General features: G+C 33.0%; 3 protein-coding genes across 3 annotated transcripts; 2 read left to right on the top strand and 1 right to left on the bottom strand.

The window, feature by feature from the left end:
- The first annotated feature begins 2403 nt into the window (after window positions 1-2403).
- Window positions 2404-4651, top strand: LOC133701356 (phosphatidyl-N-methylethanolamine N-methyltransferase-like). The gene is made up of 2 exons (XM_062125245.1): window positions 2404-2709; window positions 4126-4651. Exons 1-2 carry the CDS (start codon window positions 2465-2467, stop codon window positions 4373-4375), a joined length of 495 nt encoding a protein of 164 aa, XP_061981229.1. The 5' UTR covers window positions 2404-2464; the 3' UTR covers window positions 4376-4651.
- Window positions 4652-6360: 1709 nt separating this feature from the next.
- LOC133700882 (uncharacterized) lies at window positions 6361-9871 on the top strand. Its single transcript, XM_062124597.1, has 5 exons — window positions 6361-7082; window positions 8568-8625; window positions 8720-8803; window positions 8959-9100; window positions 9291-9871. Exons 1-5 carry the CDS (start codon window positions 6656-6658, stop codon window positions 9642-9644), a joined length of 1065 nt encoding a protein of 354 aa, XP_061980581.1. The 5' UTR covers window positions 6361-6655; the 3' UTR covers window positions 9645-9871.
- A 1985-nt stretch (window positions 9872-11856) lies between these two features.
- Window positions 11857-14320, bottom strand: LOC133700853 (probable WRKY transcription factor 40). Its single transcript, XM_062124553.1, has 4 exons — window positions 13877-14320; window positions 13064-13390; window positions 12823-12939; window positions 11857-12553 (listed from the first exon to the last, which is right to left on the bottom strand). Exons 1-4 carry the CDS (start codon window positions 14033-14035, stop codon window positions 12197-12199), a joined length of 960 nt encoding a protein of 319 aa, XP_061980537.1. The 5' UTR covers window positions 14036-14320; the 3' UTR covers window positions 11857-12196.
- Between the last annotated feature and the right edge of the window lie 4059 nt (window positions 14321-18379).

Here is an 18379-nt window from a genome sequence, read left to right as displayed (position 1 = left end):
ATATATATATATATATGTAGTGTTTGATTTTTATTTTTTTTATTTTTAGCAGATAGAAAAGATGGGGAGAAATACATTTCTTAATGTCATTTCTGCTTTAAAATAACAAAATTCATTTCAAAATTAATGTTCTTACAAATTCTTCTTATTTAAAAAAAAATATAAATTCACTTTAAAACTGTTCTAATAACAAATTTATCGTATGTCTCATCTTCATCTTTATTTTTATAGTCAAGCATGTTTTTATCCTTCTTATATTTGTTTTTTATGCTCTAAAATTCTAACCAAATGTAATCATAAGATTAGGAAGGAGACCCTTTGGAAGTGGAGTGGAATTGGTACTTGGGATATATTAGGGTACATAATTAAAGAGATAATTATAAGTCTAAGCATATTCTTGTTCAACACAACTATTGTAATTAAAAAAAAAAAAACATCAACCATATAGTAAGTGGTTCAATAGTAGAAACTTGGGATTAAGGAGTTTGCTCCTCCTGTGGTCTCAGGTTCGAGTCCTACAGTTGCTAATATAATGATCACTAGAGGTTTATATTGTCGTTAACTTCAGGGCCCGTGAGTTTAGTCGAAGTATGCGCAAGCTGACCCGAACATTTATGTTAATAAATATATAAAAAAAACATCCTAGAAATATATGATTCCATTACACTCTTCTTTGCATCTAGCTACTTTAGAGATTTCTTGTAATTGTCTTTTCTATTTTCAAGCCACTTGCATGCCTCATCGATATCTTAGGTTAATCAATGTCCATCCCTACTGTCCACTAAAATACCTCTAGTGGTTCTGTGTAATATATGTTAATTTTTGCAAGAGGAAGAAGACAGGCTTTTCTCAACTAGCAATGCAACTAGCTAGATCTAGTGTTGTTTAGTCATGTCCCTTTAAACCATCTTACGTAAGTGATTATGAAATCCATTGAACATTCGGCTAAGGAGTGTTTAGCTAAAAGCCTAGGACTAAAATGTATGTTGACCTGTTTTTGACATTTTCTTTGTGAAGTCTAGAATTAAAATCAAATCAATCACCTCATTCTTTTTGTTTTTTTTAACACAAGGAACAATCATTAATTTCAAGCTAGAACCTAGCTAGGGAAGCAAGTGATCGGTCGTTGTTTTAGACGTTGACAAAGTGTGTGTTTATTGTTGCGTTACATTGAGGCTTGTTTTTGCTTAAAAACATATTTAAATGACTCTTTTTTATATTATTTTTCTTCAATTTTTATATCAATATATTAAAATTATTAGAAATCACTAAAAAAAATATTTATTTGATATTTTTTAAAAATTAATCAAACTTTTAAAACCCATCTAAAAATAAAAACTAGTACACTAAAAAAAAAAACTTTCAACCAAATTAGCACCAAGAGAAGTCACCCCTTCAAACTAAATTCCTTTCAAAGAAAAAGAAAAAGGACAAAGTGAAAGGATCATGACAAATTAACAAAATGCGCACATAAAATATTTTTCACATTGTTTATCCTCTTATGATAATGAAGATTGATTGATTGATATATATATATATATATATATATATATATATATATATATATATATATATATATATATGGATCAAGATGGGGGTGATATATTGGAATAGAAGAGGGAATAAATAGCAAAGACTTGATGCAGATTCTCCTTTGGACCTACTTTTCATTAGATAAACCTACGGCTGTCTGTTGAAGGAAAATTAAGAGAAACTCTAAGTGGGGCAATGAATAATTATTATATTGGCAGGGGAAAAGGAATTGCAGTCCTAATGACAAATAGATTATAAAATAAATAATTCAACTATAAGCTCTTTTTTCCCATTAAATTATGACCAAAGGTTCCAATTTCTTCTTTATAAATTCTTATGCAGACACCCTGCCAAATTTTAGTTAAATTTTTCTCTTATTCTTCCTTGTTCTTGGTGCATATGCTTATAAAAAAATGAGAAGGAATTTAACATTTTTCTTTACAAAAAAAGGTTTCCTCATAGAAAAATTAAAGGAAATATCATACATTAATTTTATATTCACACAAAATATTATACAGTTTATATTCACACGTATCTAAAAAAAATTACATAAATCAAAATTGAAATTTAAAATACATCTATGAGTGAAGGTAATCAAAATATATATATATATGCTATTTTCTCAAAAGATAAAGTGATAGAAATTGAAATTAATACCTCAAAATAAATCAATATTGTGCTTATCATCTCAACAATACTAGGCGACATTGAGTGAAAATAAATGCATTTAGTTCAGAAATTCAAGCTCTAGCAACTGGGCTGATGAACAGTTCTGCAACTGGGATCAGCCCATTAGACCCGATATTACTTTATTTGCCTGAAAGCCCATGGATCACAAGCACCCACAAAATAAAACCTCTACAGAACACAGCATCCCCGCAAAATCTGTGACGAGTCAGGAAAAACACTAGGAAAACAAGCAAGAGAGAAAATGGGTATCTTTGCAGCAGTAGGAGTGTTGCTCCCATTCCCATATTACTACTGGTTATGGACAAACCCACAGGCATGGGTGAACCTATGTGGGAAATACAAGGACCCATCAAAGGTGATGGCCTATGTTTCACATTTCCTCAAGTTGTTGCAGTTCATTTCTCTTTTTTCAGTTTCCACTCTCTCTTGGCCGCCTCCTCTCTACTTCTGGCCCCTCTTTGGCTTTGGTCAGTTCCTCAACTTCAGGTCAGTTGATCACTGTGATATTATATCTAACATATCAATATGTGCCCGTAACTGATCGGACCCAGTTAGGAATTCATGTGAAGCTTCCATCGTTTTTTTTTTTTTTTTGGTAATGGAAATGCAAATACTTGGTACGTATATATAGCACATTCATATATGTCTGGGAGCTAAATGTTTCCAAATTCGTATCTTTTTGATGGGGATGAATTGTTGGTTATGGACCCAATTCGGAATTCAAGTTTTTTGTTCTTAAGATAACGTTTGGTAATCCGACAGTGATGTCAAGATATGGCTTGTCATTGATTTATAGTGGTCAGTTGAGCTTGGACCTGGTTGTTGCTCTGTGGATTACTCTTATAGTTGGTATAATTGTTGGCTTAAAATTCCAGCCTAGACATGCTTATATAGACGGCCTGCTTCGAGTATAAGATCGGCTAATCAGGCAGTCTTTGAAATCAATGGCTGTTGTTGCATGATGCTCAATGCTTGTCTGAAAAGCATAATTTCTTCACATGTCTAGGTTCAACTCCTCATTCTTGACCATACTGTTTGTGATTTTGCTTTTTGTGTGTATATCTTTTCTGACATTCTGGTTCTCTCTTTCTTCTTTTCCGTTTTTTCCTCTAACCACAGAGTTTTAACCTACAGTTTCGGCACTCTTCGTAAATTTCTGAACTTTATGAGAATCTGGGCTGTGTTCTTGGACCGAATAGTAATCTTCTAAAATATCAGATTTGGTGTAAAAACTAAAAGATCCTGCAGTAGTTGTGGTTATCAAATATACCTAGCTCTGACATAGAACAGCTTTTCACTGGCTTGTTTCATTCTGCCTGAATTTTGGCCTTTTCTTGGTACACCCCATTCAATAAAATAAGAGACGAATTTTGTGAGTTTTCTGTTATAAAAAAATGTCTAAAACCTTAGAGTGGACACCCTTTGCACATTTTATCTTCCATGATTAGACTTATCTCTGGATATCTAATCCCGATTTCCAAGTCCAACCTTTTGTAAATGTGCATCACGATATAGATTGCTTGTTTCTTTGCTCGGGCATCCCGGCAAAGTGCACAGTATGGATTCTTTTTCATGGGATCAGGGTGACAGAGAGATGATTTTATCCCGTGGCTGATACTTAGCATGTTTTTGAGGCTTTTAATTGCATGAGTTCCATGAACTGAAAAAAGTTGCATTTTTCAATCTTGGAGAAGAAGTGTTTCGGTTTTGGGGAGTTATAATTCTTTAGCAGTAGGGTACTGGTAGTGGAGAATAAACGAGAGGCTCTTCTCATATAGTGTGATCCTGAGGCTTTGCTTGAATGTTTTAGCTGCCCCTGTCTAAATAATATTAGATTTTCTGGACTCTGTTTCTTCCATCTACTTCATTTTGCGGCTATAATAGAACACCTGCACATTACAGGGTATACCAATTGCTTGGTGAAGCTGGTACTTACTATGGTGTACGCTTTGGGAAGAATGTCCCCTGGGTGACAGAGTTCCCATTCGGGGTTATAAGAGATCCACAGTATGTTGGAAGCGTTCTGAGTCTTTTTGCATGTCTATCTTGGGTCCCTTTCCAATACGTTCTCTTGTGGACTCTGGGCTATGTATTCATGATCCACCTGGAGTCAGAGGAGGATCCAGCTACTCGAGCAAAGCCAATCTCTTGATTACAAGTCTGGCAACTCTACCATGCAATAAGAGATTGGATGGTTGGAAGATGCTCTCTTTCTCAGTTCTTTAGTTTTAGTTGAATAACATCTTCCCTCCTGGCCCTGTATTTCTTTCAAATCTTGACGATTATTTGTTTTTTCTCATTCTGATTACTTTGGAAGGTGCTTCCTTGTTTTCCAAGAGGTGTTTTGTCACATAATTTTCATTATATACTTTACATTTAGCTGAATGTTTTGACAGGCAACTAGTTAAGATGGCAATTGAACTTTGAACAGGCATTCCACCCCCCCCCCCCCCCCCCCCTATTAGACTAGTTTACTAGTGTTGATGATTTCACTATGTAGGATAATTTTCAATATATTCAAAATTAATGATAAGTATCAAATGCATACATTTACTTTAGCAACATGAATTCAACTCCTTTCACAATTTAAAATTTTCATTTGATTTTAATAGGTTTTACATATATTTGAACACATGTTTCAGAAAATCAAAGTGATTTTAACATTGTTAATAAGAATGATAATTTAACTCGAATATGATAAATATCATTTAATATATATTATCTTTTATTTTTTATTAAATAATAAATATTTCAATTGATAAATGATAACATGAATATTTAAATTGCTTATTCGACATGTAAATATAATAGAAACTCCATCCTTAAATATAGTCCCTATAGGAGCAAGTATCATTACTTCTTAACCCATTATTAATTTGTTACCACTTAAAATTGGTTGGGTGCATTTATTTTTATTACCTTCCATATTTATTACTTATCTATTATTTTTAAAACAATAAAATATAATTATATAAAATATTAAAATTACATGCTCTACTAGGAGATATTTGGAAGTATGGTAGCTATTGCTTTTCAAAGTGTTTTTTGCTTGGAAATGCATCAAAATAATATTTTTAAAATTTTTAAAAAATTATTTTTGATATTAGTATACCAAGATGATCTGAAAATATCAAAAAAATATTAATTGGAAGCAAAAATAATAATTTAAAAGCACTTTTAAAACGCAAAAACAAACAGATTTAATATTTGGCATTGCGGTCCAATCACACTTTTGAAAGTTTATTTTAAAAAAATAACTTTGAATTTTTTTATATTTTTTATTGTTTTGATATGCTGATGTTAAAAATAAATTTAAAAAATAAAAAAAAAATTATTTTAATATATTTCTATTGAGAAGAAACATCTACTCTACTCCTAGACAAACCTTAAAAGAACCGTGGTAAACCCAGTTTTTTCACTGTTCATATGAACAATAAAGAAGCTGTTTCATTTTAAAAAAGAAATATCTTACATTTTTTTTCTTGATTAAATCTTTTTTATTATTATTATTCTACAATGTTACATTGATTTTGAATTAAATTTTATAATTTATTTCAGTTTATTTTTTATTAAATTATTGTAATTTTAAATAAACATCATGATATTTAATTTATGTTTGATTTATAAGTACTTATTTTTGTTATTATATAATAGAAACTTCATCCTTAAATATCTATTATTTTTGTTATTAAGCCGAGAATCAGTAAAATATGTTGTCATCTTAATATTTTTTAAAAAATATTATTTTGAATTTTTTAAAAACTAAATAATATTTTTTTTTAATCATATAGTTATTTTTAGACTCGCTAAATCAATTAGTTCATGTCAAGATAATTTTTATGCTGGTTAATTTTAAATTAGAGTTAGATAAAAAAAAATCAAGTTAAAAGATTTAATTTACAAATTAAATTATTGAATGGGATTTAATAACAAATAAAAAATATGAAATAATTTTGTAACTTGAATATTTTTCTTAAGTTCATTTTTTATTTTATTTGAACAATAACGTATGGCGTTCCAGTAAATTAGTTGTATTCTTACAGCATTGTCCATAAAATACAGTACCTTATTTGTTTTTTCAAAAATTGAGGTATTTAGCATATCAGTGTTCAGACATCCTATTACGTGGCACATTTTAACTAGCAAGTTCACTTTTTCTCTCCAAAGGAAAAAGAAAAGGAAAAGGAAAAAGTCCACTCTCCCACTTTCCCACACTTTCTCACTGCCCAAACAGACCCTCACTCATTCTACCTTAAAAATAGAAAAGAAACTTCTTTCAGCACCATTATCTCATTTCTACCCACCAACGCAGCACTCAAATCTCTCTTTACTAAGCTCAAACAATGACCAGCGCGACAAAAATCTCAGCTTTGAAAGAGTAAATTCGAAGCATTACTGGGGGCATCTTGGAGAGAGGAAGGGGGGGAAGGCAATGTCGGGAGGCCCACCTAGAGTGCGGGCCATGAACAGCATCAGAGAACCGGAAAACAAGGAACCAGAAAAGCCGGCGACGAAGAAGAAACCCACCAACGAGAAACAGCCGCCGCAAGAAACGGAGTCCAACAACAGGAGCAAGAAGAAATGTGGCAGTGGCAAATTCGTTGTTTTGAGACAAAAGTCCATGAATGCTTCCTGCTCCTCCTACGCCTCGTCGGAATCCTCGTCGCCGCTTAGCCGGGCGTCTTCGTCTTCCTCGTCGTGGTCTAGTGGGAGAACGGCGGTGAGAAGGAACGCGGTGATGGTAAGGAAGAAGCAATGTGGTGGTGGTGGTGAGAACGAAGTACTGGTGGGGGATAATAGCACCGATGACTTTCAACTTAAAATTAAAAAAAGATGTGCTTGGGTTACACCTACTACTGGTAACGTTTTTTTTATATATTCTCCCTCTCTGGTTTCTATTTTCCTTACAAGTGTGTTTGAATTAGGTGTGTTTTTACTTGAATATCGATGTTCTTGTGATTCTTGAAAGTTCAAGAATTGAGAGGTTTGGACGGTAATAGTTTTAAAGGGGTGTATGTGTGTATTTGGTTTGGACGGTAATAGTTTTAAAGTAGGAAATTAGTCCTTGGTGACTAAGAGAAATATCAATCTATGTTGAATTGGGTCTAGAACATGCTAAAATTAAGTAGGTTATGCATCAAATTGCAAATTGTTGTACTCTTGTTATTTTTCATGTCAAGGAAGGCATTTTCTTTGACAGATGAAAGAATTTCATTAGGCTTTTGTGAGGTTGATATTCTGCTTCCATTAGTAGTTAGCATCTGTTATAAGAATAGTATTTCGTACAAGAAAACCTTAGGGCGTTACTTGTCATATTTATCTGAATTTGGCCTTTGTTGGTTTTCGTGAATCTTGATAATGCAAAACATTTATTAATGGGAAAGATAAAATGGAATAACTTTTCAGCAATAAGTATTGAATTAGTTGCTAATAACCTTTTGTCACTTAATCTTGAATTAGTTTGGCATAAAACTCTAAAGAAGTGATTTTATATCACAATCATTCTCATTTAAGTGGCAAGATGTTCATAAATTGAGGGGGTTAACTGACATACAAATATTCCTGCATTAGTAGATGCAAGAGTTTGAGGTGTGTGTTCCTGTGCATTCAGAGCATTCATCTCCATTTCATCTGTGGTCATGCTCCAGGAACAAACTTCTACTCTTAACAGTCCTGCAGGGCTAGGCCTCACCACAGATAATCGATAGTGAAATAAATTCCTGTCCCATTAACTTTAAAGTTTCCTTATCAGAATGTTTTGGACGCTCGTTTTTCTAAATGATGTATAGATGAACTAAGAAACTATGAGATGCTGGTTTGTTTTGTGGCAAAGCATTTTGGTGTGTTTGCATGTATGTTATGGGAATACCCCTATCAAGAGGAGGGTGATGAGTAGGAATAGACGTAACTGAATCTACTATATCATTTTTTTATTTAATGGAAATGGTCCATGTATGCCATGTATGGAGACTTGATCTAAGCTACAGAATAGGATGGAATCAAAAGGGGAGTAGTTCCAAGTGAAGAGGCTGAAGCTCAATGTTCCGTTGATTTGGTTTATAGGATGGCCAATCAAACAAGTAAACAATCATGTGGCTAGAGGATTCTTAGATGCAAAATTCTTTATTTCAGGTTCTGTAATTTACTGCAAACCATCTCTAGAAACAAGATAATTAAAATCCAGCTAGTTAATTCGTAACTGTTCTGCATTCAGTGGCAGGCTGCAAAATGCCAGATAATTTGCTCACTCGCAATTTTCTTCCCTTGATGTGATTATAATTATAAGTTTTGAACTTTTCTTACCAAGTTGAATTTGCTAATTAATATTTTCCCCACTCTAAAAGATCCAAGCTATGCCACTTTTCATGATGAAGAATGGGGAGTCCCGGTCCATGATGACAAGTATGCACTCACAAAACCCTTGGGATATCTTCTTCTAAAGTAAAAGCGGATCTGGTAGCCCCCGCAGTCTCTGATCATTTCTTTCAACATGCAGGAAGCTGTTTGAACTGCTAAGCCTATCGGGTGCTTTGGCTGAACTTACATGGCCTCTCATTCTTAACAAAAGGCATATATTTAGGTATTGATTATTTCGAATCAAATGTGTATGTTATGATCTTTTGATGCTTTTGCTGTTCTGGCATTCAATAATCAAAAGACGATGTGAATTGTTGATGCTCAAACTTTTATTGGGTATAACTTGATTGACTCAGAGGTGCATTTATTTGCATACAGGGAAGTCTTTTTGGATTTTGATCCAATTGACGTTTCCAAATTAAACGAGAAAAGGATAGCAATGCCAGGAATCCCTGCCAGCTCCCTACTGTCAGAGCTAAAGCTCCGATCAATCATTGAGAATGCACGTCAAATTTGCAAGGTAGAGATGTGGACTTTTTCAATTCGTTTTTTTCCCCCTGATGTAAGCCTGATATTGACTTCCTGTTTTTTGTGATTTTCCTTAAACAACTTATGGTAAAGAAAGCTCTGGGTTTGATGTAATATTTTTGAAGATTGTTTCAACCATGACCTTTAAACTGCTGTAAACTCACATCTTGTTGATGCTGCAGGTCGCAGATGAGTTTGGGTCGTTTGATAAATACATCTGGAACTTTGTGAATCATAAGCCCATCATAAGCCAATTCCGATATTCCCGCCAAGTCCCAGTCAAGACTCCAAAAGCAGAGCTCATAAGCAAAGACCTAGTAAAAAGAGGGTTTCGAAGCGTCAGTCCAATAGTTATATACTCATTCATGCAAGTGGCTGGACTAACAAATGATCATCTCATAAATTGCTTTAGATTCCATGAGTGTACAACCAAGGGAGAAGCAAGGGTAAAGGATGACTATCTTGAGGCTAAGACCAAAGTGAAAGAACTTGAGGATCCAATAGATGTTGGATTATCTAGAGCTGTCGATGACTAGAATTCTTATACATAACCATAAAAAAAATTGTTTGGTAAGTTGGAGGTCATGCCAATTTCTGTGTCTGGCATTCCTTTCAAGGAGGGCTGTGTCTAATGGTTTGTACAAAAGATAATTGCCTCTAAAGAAAGCAACTGCAAGCAGGTATATTTGCAACAATTTGATTCATGTAATTATTTGTATGAATGACATGGCTGTTATGTATACATATCATTTTCTTTGTTCAAGTGAATATGCTGAAAGACTCACCTGCGTTCAAAGTTAAACCTTCTTTGTCCTTGATATGGTGTCTATTCTTATTAGCTTTTCAATTCCAGGTGAGATCTTATATCTCCTTGCAACCCTAGGGTTGGATTATTGTACTAGTTACTACTTACTAGTGACAGGCTAGGTGCTGATGACTTTTTTCTGTTGGCCGGTGGCACAAATATATTTATGTGTTGAATCCACATGGATTTTGTGACTTTTCTAGTGTGTAATGGAATAACCATCTTGGTCCAGCTTATTCTCTGTTGTTGGAACTTGGAAGAGATTTTTATGCTCTAGATTTCTGAAAGTCATCGTAATCAAATTCCGCTCTGTTAAAAGATTCAGTGAATGGAGGTACTGCCCCAAAAAAATCAGTATAAGTTATATGAAATTTACATATCTGTGTTTCAAGTTCCATGTTCCTTTCCTTTTCAATGTCGTGTATAGATTCCAGAATTCCTGTAGTCAAATAAGCTTTATCGCATACATTTAATCAGCACTTTTCCTTTTGGATTACGGCAAAATATTCTTCTATATAATATCATATATGGCTGCTGCTTGTCTAGCAGAAAGTTTGGGATGTCTTGCTAGGAATAAGACATCAGCCGCACCCCAAATTCTTGGAATGCCAAGTGAATGAACTGTTGGTTTTGATTTGTTGGGTTGTAACAGGAAATGCATGTTCTTAAACTTTTAACAAGGCATCTAAAGATATCACAGCTAGTTTGAAAGCCTTCTCGTCATATAAGAGCATTTCAAGATCCTTGTAGCAATATACTCCTTTGGTTCATAATCATAACAAGATCATTCGTCTAATGGTTAAGCTACACAGCAACTGGAAATCCATGATCTGAGTTGGCAAGTCAGTCCGCACATAGATTAGCTTCCCTCGAGGTTTGCCTAATCAGAACCCTCCCATGGTCATGAAGGGTCACATATAGATTAGCTTCCCTCGAGGTTTGCCTAATCAGAACCCCCCCCATGGTCATGAAGGGTCACATCTTCTGCTGAACATAGAAACAATTTCCTAACGAAAACGTAAAGAAAACATTCCTTTTTGGAGATAAAAGGATTGTCACTGGCAGATTGTTTGCCAAACACAAAAGATGTGTGATGTTAAAACACCCAAGGTAAACGCCACTGAACTAGTTGGAACAGCAAGTATCAGAGGACATCAACCTGTTTAGGCCTCAATTAGCAACATTCTTACTTAGGACATTAGTAAATTCTGAAGCATTAACCATTGATATTATTGTTAAAGCAATACAAATTAACAGAAAATAAATACGAACATAAACAAAAAGAAATTTAGGATTTTTATTAATCACAATCTAACGTGTTTTAATTAACTTAAATACAAAAGCTAAATTAAAAATATTATTTTATCTTTAATAAATAAAACAAGATAAATATATATATATATATATATATATATATATATATATATATATTTTAAAATTTATAACACAATGAACCCACAGATAAGTCAAAATAGCCCGCAAAAAATCTTGATAACCAGTCAAATTAGCCGGTTTTCTTTGACTGAAAAGATTATATTCCAAACCTCAAGTCTTCAAATCCCAACCACCTCGGCTTACTTTCACACTAGGTTTTTGCACTTGGAACTTATGCTTCAAATCAAGTTTGAGAGAGAGACAGCCCCAGTAGTACTGGATGGTTGGAAGTCGTATACTTTTTGCTAAATGAAAGTTCAAGAACATAATATGACATAACTATAGTGGTCCTGGAATCCAGTTATGCTAACCAGATAGCCATTTGGCCAACCAGAACCTTGCGCACTTACAGTCAATCTAGGACATCTAATTGATGTACAATTGCTCCCCAAGATGTCTTCAAATAGCAATAATCCATTAAAATACACTAGAACTCACACTCTTATCACAAGGTTACCCTTGACTCTGAAAGACCATTCATTTTAATGGTTGATTATACCAATTAAAAATATATGAAAAATAGGCCATTATCCATTAAATGGGAAAAAACCCAAATCCAACTATTGAATCTCAAAATGAGTTTTGGATTCTTCATGTAATCATATACAATCCTCAAGGTGCTATCTTCCTTGGGACCTTTTGTTCCCCCATGAATCAAATGATGTATTTACAAATACATTGCCAAATTCAAAATGGTCTTTTTTCGGATTACACCCCTTATCTCAAGTTTTGGACTCTTTGGATAATAGGTACTGTAACTGGTATTCCTGTACTAACGGAACCCAACATAATTTATAAAACTCCAACTAAGTTGGTAGAGATGATTCTTTTCCTATCTAAGCTGAAATTTCACCACTTCTCGCTGTGATTTTGCTGAAACATTCTTCCTGAGATTGCTGCGGCCAGTGCTGCAGTGAAATTGGGATCTTTCGTCAGCGACGAGGCCATCTGCTCCACCAAGAATTTCCGGACTTCAGGCGTATCCGCTCTTGGTTTTGAGCTCCTGTCATCATTGCTTGACTTAGATTTTGTGAGATCAAGAGTAATGGTTGGCCCAGATGAGGCTAGGGAGGCTATGCAGGGTGCTGGACCTTGTGTTAGACTACGGTTTAAACCTGAAGTTGCCTCCATTGAAGGATGTGGATGGTTGTGCTCTCCTTCATAAGTTGCCACTAGAACAGATTGGTCATCGATACTCCTTTGAACCTGAATGAACCACAAAATGAGACAGAAGCATCTTTAGCATTCTAGTCAGCCTTTTCACTCCAAACAGGAGTTGGAATTAAAACCTTTTTTCATTTACTGATGATTATAAAGAAAACTTGGACAAATTCATAGTCCACGGGAGTTGAAATCTGATTATATGCGATTTATCAGCCACCGTACGGCTAAATTGAACATGTGAGATATGGATGAAATTGACTCGATGCTCGTATATAAGCAATAGAGAACTGTGTTTATGATTCTGGCCTCACCTTCTTTTTGACAGGGCAGCTTGGAGCAAAAGAGCACTTGAAGTAAGCTCTTGGAGAAGGGTTATCTCTTGTGACTTTTTGGCCATATTTCCTCCATTGATATCCATCTTTCACAATCTGCAATAGATATGCAATTGCTTAGTAACCCATGAAAACATGTACATAGCATATAAAACATAACCTATAAACTTTGGAAGCAATCAAGACTTTTGCAACTGAGGAGTGTATTATATGGACTTACAAGGCTTGTATCACCAGCTTCAGTCCTGACATAAGCCTTCGAAATCTTATCTTTAATGACTTCTTCCCTTGGTTTCTTGGATGATTCTTCATCAGTTGAGCTACTCTCAGAGTGCCCATTCATTGCAATGTTATTATCGTTGTTGTTGCTGCTTTCAGACTTTCTTTTCTTTGATGGGGCAAGAAGCTCCTTTTCTCCATTCTTGCTCATGTAATCCATCAACTGGCTTCTTAAAGCATTGTAGCTCTCACACATCGCAGTTAGCATTTCAGTTAGCTTCCTGTTTTCTTCGCTCACTCGGTTCAATTCCACTACCAAAGCTCCAGTCTGGAATTAATTAAACAAAATAAAATCAACTTCAAAAATTCAAGAAGACTTCCAGTTTCAGAAGCACCCTCTAATCAAGCTCAACAAGTTCCTAGCTAAAACTTCAGGCAGCTGATAGCTGGTAGTCTCTTTTGTACAAGTTCTTTTTATTTTTATTTTTTTCATGAAACAATGTTTTGATGTTATATAAAAATGCTTCCTAAGCACCAATAACATTTAAAAGGGTTCATCATATTGTGAATTCTTTCTTGAAATTAAATGACAAGAATTCATCATATCTAGTTCTTTCTTGAAGTTTGTTTGAAAAACAAAACCTCGAAGCCGTGTGTATTTAGCCTTCAATTGATGGCCAGAAACCATGAAAAAAAGGAGGAGGTACACAGCAAAAAACCATAGAGACATAAACAGATTACTGCAAACTGAGTGTGTGTGTGTGTGTGTGTATATATATGTATGTATGTATGTATGTATGTATGTAAAGCTAACCTCTTCTTTGGCTGAAGGCTTGGTCTGAAAATCCATGAAAGTGGGTTTCAATTCTCTTGCCATCCCTGATCTTTCTGCATCTACCGGAACTTCACTTTTCACTCTTAAAGGATTAATATTAAGATCCAAAGAAGTATCAACCCACGATGAATAATCCATAGCCGCCTTGATCGAACGGGTCCTTATTGACAATCTCCTTCAAATTTATTGACCAGGTGATTTAGCTAGAAGCTTGCATAAAGCTTTAGACTATTTCAATCTTTCTTGAAAATCCTTGTAGCAGGAGCTGGTAAAACTAAAAACCAAGAAGTTGCTAAATGAAGGCAAAAGCTGGGGTATATATAGAGAATTCAAGAGGGCTCAACCTGGCCTGGTCGTGGAAACTTGGTGGAAAGGACAGGGAGAAAGATAAGATATATAGCAGTCCTAGCAGGTACACATACGTTTTGCTCACACGAGATCTGAAGCTGGCATGTGCTTTTAATTTTTAGTTAGATTGATGGACGAGACCTTGTCGGTTGGGAATTGACTACGGGACAAATTTGTTTTGTCAAAGTCAAGCGCCCACCAAATAAAGGCGAAGGAGTTGTATATGGAGTGGAGCCATAGAAACAATGGGTGGTGCTGTGCGGTGTGTTGCATGCGTGTGTAAGGTCAAGTCCTTGGAAGTTTAATGCTGACCAGGTGCAGATACAGCTTGGTACAGCTGCCCTCCATGCCTATCTTCTAAGGAAGGCGGTGGAGGTAACTCAATTTCATATGTTCATGGCCATTTTGACCTTCTCAACAAGGGTTTAATTATTAACAAAAAAAAATAATAATAATAGTGAAGGAGAAGGGTTTCTTCCACACCCCTTGAGATTTAGTCAGTGCTATTAAAAAAATAACATTCAGATTTTTAAAAAAAAATTTCAATGTAAAAAGTAAAGAACAATGAAAAAAAATGCTAATTCACGCTTTTATTTTTGTGAAATTCATGCCATTAATATTTAAGTAATATTAAAATTTAGTGTTTGAGAGAATTGTTACACCTAATATTAAAATTTAGTGTTTGAGAGAATTGTTACACCTCCTGAAAAACTACTATTTATTAAATTAGTTATTTTCTAATATCTTTTTTTATGAATGTTTTTTTTTAAATTTTATCTTTTAATATTATATTTATTTTTTATTAAGTTATATTATTCTTAAGATATGTATCGCGAGTTACAGGATAAAAAATAAAAAAAAAACAGAATAATATGTGATTATGGTATAAAAAAAAGACACAATGATTATCTTTTATATCTTATTTGGTTATAATCAAAAGACGGTTATAATCAAAAGACATGGTATGAAAAAGTTTATTTTACTTTTAATATGTATTATTATTAAGTTTGCAAATTTTAAAAAATAATTAGATTTTTTTTCTTTTGATTTAATTTGAGTATTGAAATTAATAATATTATAATCAAATTAATTATAAAACTCAGACTAGCCCGACATGTTGATCCAAAACCCAGTTGACTCGAGATTTGATCGGTTTGGGTTTAAAAAACATAGAGGAAGGATTTGACCTTACATGACCTGGTCAAGACCCGAGTTGACCCACTATTCAGTCAACTCTAGATAAAACACGAGTCAAAAAGAGGCTGTTTCGATTTAAAAAAAAATCAGTTTAACTCGGGTTGACCCTACTGACCTATGACTCGGGTCTTGCCCTAAATCAACTCCTTAGTCGGGTTTTAAAACTATGATAATAACAACTTTTATCCATAAAAAGTTGACTCAAGCCAACCCGCATTGACCCTCTTGACTTGTGACTCGCGTCTTATCTCGGGTTAGCCCCGAAGTTAATTTTAAAAATTATGATAATAATCATTTTTATTCTTAAACTAACTCGAATCAATACAGGTTGACCCTCTTGACCCGTAATTCGAGCCTTGTCTTGAGTCAACATCCAAGTCAGGTTTTAAAACTACGGTATTAAACATTTTTATTCTTATATTGATCCTTTGGCCCATGCCTCAAGCCTTTCCCAATATCAATCTCAAGTTGGATTTTAAAATTATAATAATAACTATTTTTATCTTACTTTGACCTGGATCAACAGTAAACCCAACCTTTGACCCCTGGTCTTGTTCCAGATCAACCATTGAGTTATGTTTTATAACTATAATAATAACTATTTTTATACTTAGATATCTTGGTTGAACAAATTTGAAATTAAGAGTTTATTATAAGGATTTTTTTTATTATACAAAATAATAAATATCGTGCCTAGTCCTTTATGTATCTTTTATTTTAGAAATATAAAAACTCATTCTAAAATTATCTTAGAAAAAAATTATATTTATATTTTTATCTATGTTTTTTTAATCAAATATATTTATGTTTTCATTATCTTTGTTCATTCAACTTTGAAATAATAATCAAATGCTACTTTAGTATTAAATTTTACTTGAAAAAACAAAACGCCATCAAAATTAAAATTCTAGTTATTTGTTTTATTTGTTTTTATAAAAAAAAAACTAATTACTCTCTTATCATTCATAATTTATATAGTTAGAGCAGTCAAGAGTTGACTTTTTTAGAGCTATTTTCACATGCTTCAAAGAAAGTATTTGAACACGTGACTTTCTTTTATTTGTAATGGGCTCACTATTATAACTAGATCCAGGATAAAATCTGATTCACGGATTGAAACTCTCAATTTTTTAAAAAATAAAAATAAAAATAATGCTGTTGTGATAAATTTTTAACCGGGTCAATAAGTCAACTAAATTTTTTAACTGGGTTAGTTGGATTTTCTTTTTCAAACCAAATTGGTTCAAATCTGAGTCAATTAATCCCGAGTTAATCAACTAGGCTGAGTTAAAAAGGAGAGAGATGTCATTCACATGCAGGTGTAATTGAAAGAATCTCTCCAGGAACCTGTGCATGTACAGGCCAAAGTCTTGAGCGTCAACTAAAGTAGCTAATTGAATACAGATATAATATTATTATTTTTTTCAAGAATTGAATGATTTTACTCAAACTCGAGACCTTACGGGCAAGAAATCTTCTTCTTGCCGTCTAAGCCAACTATTCAAATGAATCATGAATTGGTCGACCTCAGGTACAAATATCATTAAAAAAAAACATAAGTAAAAAAATAATTTTAAGATCCCTCATATTTTTTTTAGTAAATAGAACTAAATTATTTTTAATTAAGATACATAGTGATATTCTTGTAATTTTAAGATATTTAAAGTTACATAAAATAAAATAAAAAACCTTCCATTTCAAAATCACCATTTCTCGTTTTTTTTTTTAAAATTAGAATTTAATATATTTTTATAAATGTTACATTCCATTTTTTAATTTCTTATCAAACATTTTTTATGTTTTTAAAATAAAACAGTGATATATGTATATATATAGAGCAATACACAATCTCAATAAAAATGTGACGAATGGAACTATTACATATATGGCGTGAAACACACCATCTCCAATATTTATAGTCCACTAGATAATTGACCCTATACTGCAACTCAAATCTAGTTTATCTTGAATATATAAAAATATTAAGATATTGTTAATATTTTTTTAATAGAATTTTTTTTAACTTTGCGGGCTTGACTCGAAGTAATTCGATTGACTTTGAAGATTCAAAAACAAGCTAGACGACCTGTAAAAATATTATTCAACTGAAGATTTTTTTTTAAAAATAATTTTTTTAATATTAAGATAATAATATATTGTGCTGACTTGGGTTAACCCAAATTAACATATAAAATTTGTAATTCAGGTTATTAGACTATGATAACCTCGTAGAAAACAAATCAAAATAAATTATAAAATCTAATTTCCAATCAACTCGATGTTTAAGGATGATATTGAAAAAAAATTAATTAAACAAGGGATCTAAAAAAAAACAACTTGGGTTAACATGTCAAACTCACAACTCGGGTCATGAGACTAAGATAACCTCGTAAAAAAAAATAAAAATAAATTACGAAGTTTAATTCATAATCAATTTAATGTTCAAGGATAATACTAAAAAAGAAAATCAATTAAAAATAAACATAAAAAATAACTTAAGTCCATCCGCCAAATGCATGACCTAAGTTATGAGACCGAGATAACATCATGAAAAGAAAATAAAAAAATAACCTGATTTAACCCAGATTAACTTACCAAATCTGTGACTCTGATCATGAAACTATGATAACTCCATAAAGAACAAATCAAAATAAATTATAAAACTCAATTCCCAATCGATTTTTTCGGACCCATTGTTGAATAATGGAATTTGTAAAATTTTTAATTAAAAAACAACATAAAAATGAGTCGAGTCAATATAAGCTAATCCGTTAAGCACTTTAGGTCATGAGATCGATCATAAAAATCAAATTGAAATGCATTATAAAGCATAATTCTCAATCAAACACAATATTAAAAGATGATACTGGAAAAAAAAGTTAATTAAAAAAAAACCGAGTTAACTGAATTGACTAGCCAAACTTGTAACCTAGATAA

This window comes from Populus nigra, chromosome 8 (genome assembly GCF_951802175.1).
Source record: "Populus nigra chromosome 8, ddPopNigr1.1, whole genome shotgun sequence".
Classification (NCBI taxonomy): domain Eukaryota; kingdom Viridiplantae; phylum Streptophyta; class Magnoliopsida; order Malpighiales; family Salicaceae; genus Populus; species Populus nigra.
This window is presented reverse-complemented; position numbering and strand designations above follow the sequence as displayed.

Excerpts from the sequence above, each read along its gene's own strand:
- LOC133701356 (XM_062125245.1), top strand. The coding sequence starts at position 2,465 with ATGGGTATCTTTGCAGCAGTAGGAGTGTTGCTCCCATTCCCATATTAC. Across the intron at positions 2,710-4,125 it reads GGTCAGTTCCTCAACTTCAG|GGTATACCAATTGCTTGGTG; the intron begins GTCAGTTGATCA and ends TGCACATTACAG.
- LOC133700882 (XM_062124597.1), top strand. The coding sequence starts at position 6,656 with ATGTCGGGAGGCCCACCTAGAGTGCGGGCCATGAACAGCATCAGAGAA. Across the intron at positions 7,083-8,567 it reads TTGGGTTACACCTACTACTG|ATCCAAGCTATGCCACTTTT; the intron begins GTAACGTTTTTT and ends CCACTCTAAAAG. Across the intron at positions 9,101-9,290 it reads ATGCACGTCAAATTTGCAAG|GTCGCAGATGAGTTTGGGTC; the intron begins GTAGAGATGTGG and ends TTGATGCTGCAG.
- LOC133700853 (XM_062124553.1), bottom strand. The coding sequence starts at position 14,035 with ATGGATTATTCATCGTGGGTTGATACTTCTTTGGATCTTAATATTAAT. Across the intron at positions 13,391-13,876 it reads AGCCTTCAGCCAAAGAAGAG|ACTGGAGCTTTGGTAGTGGA; the intron begins GTTAGCTTTACA and ends AATTAATTCCAG. Across the intron at positions 12,940-13,063 it reads AAGCTGGTGATACAAGCCTT|ATTGTGAAAGATGGATATCA; the intron begins GTAAGTCCATAT and ends TATCTATTGCAG.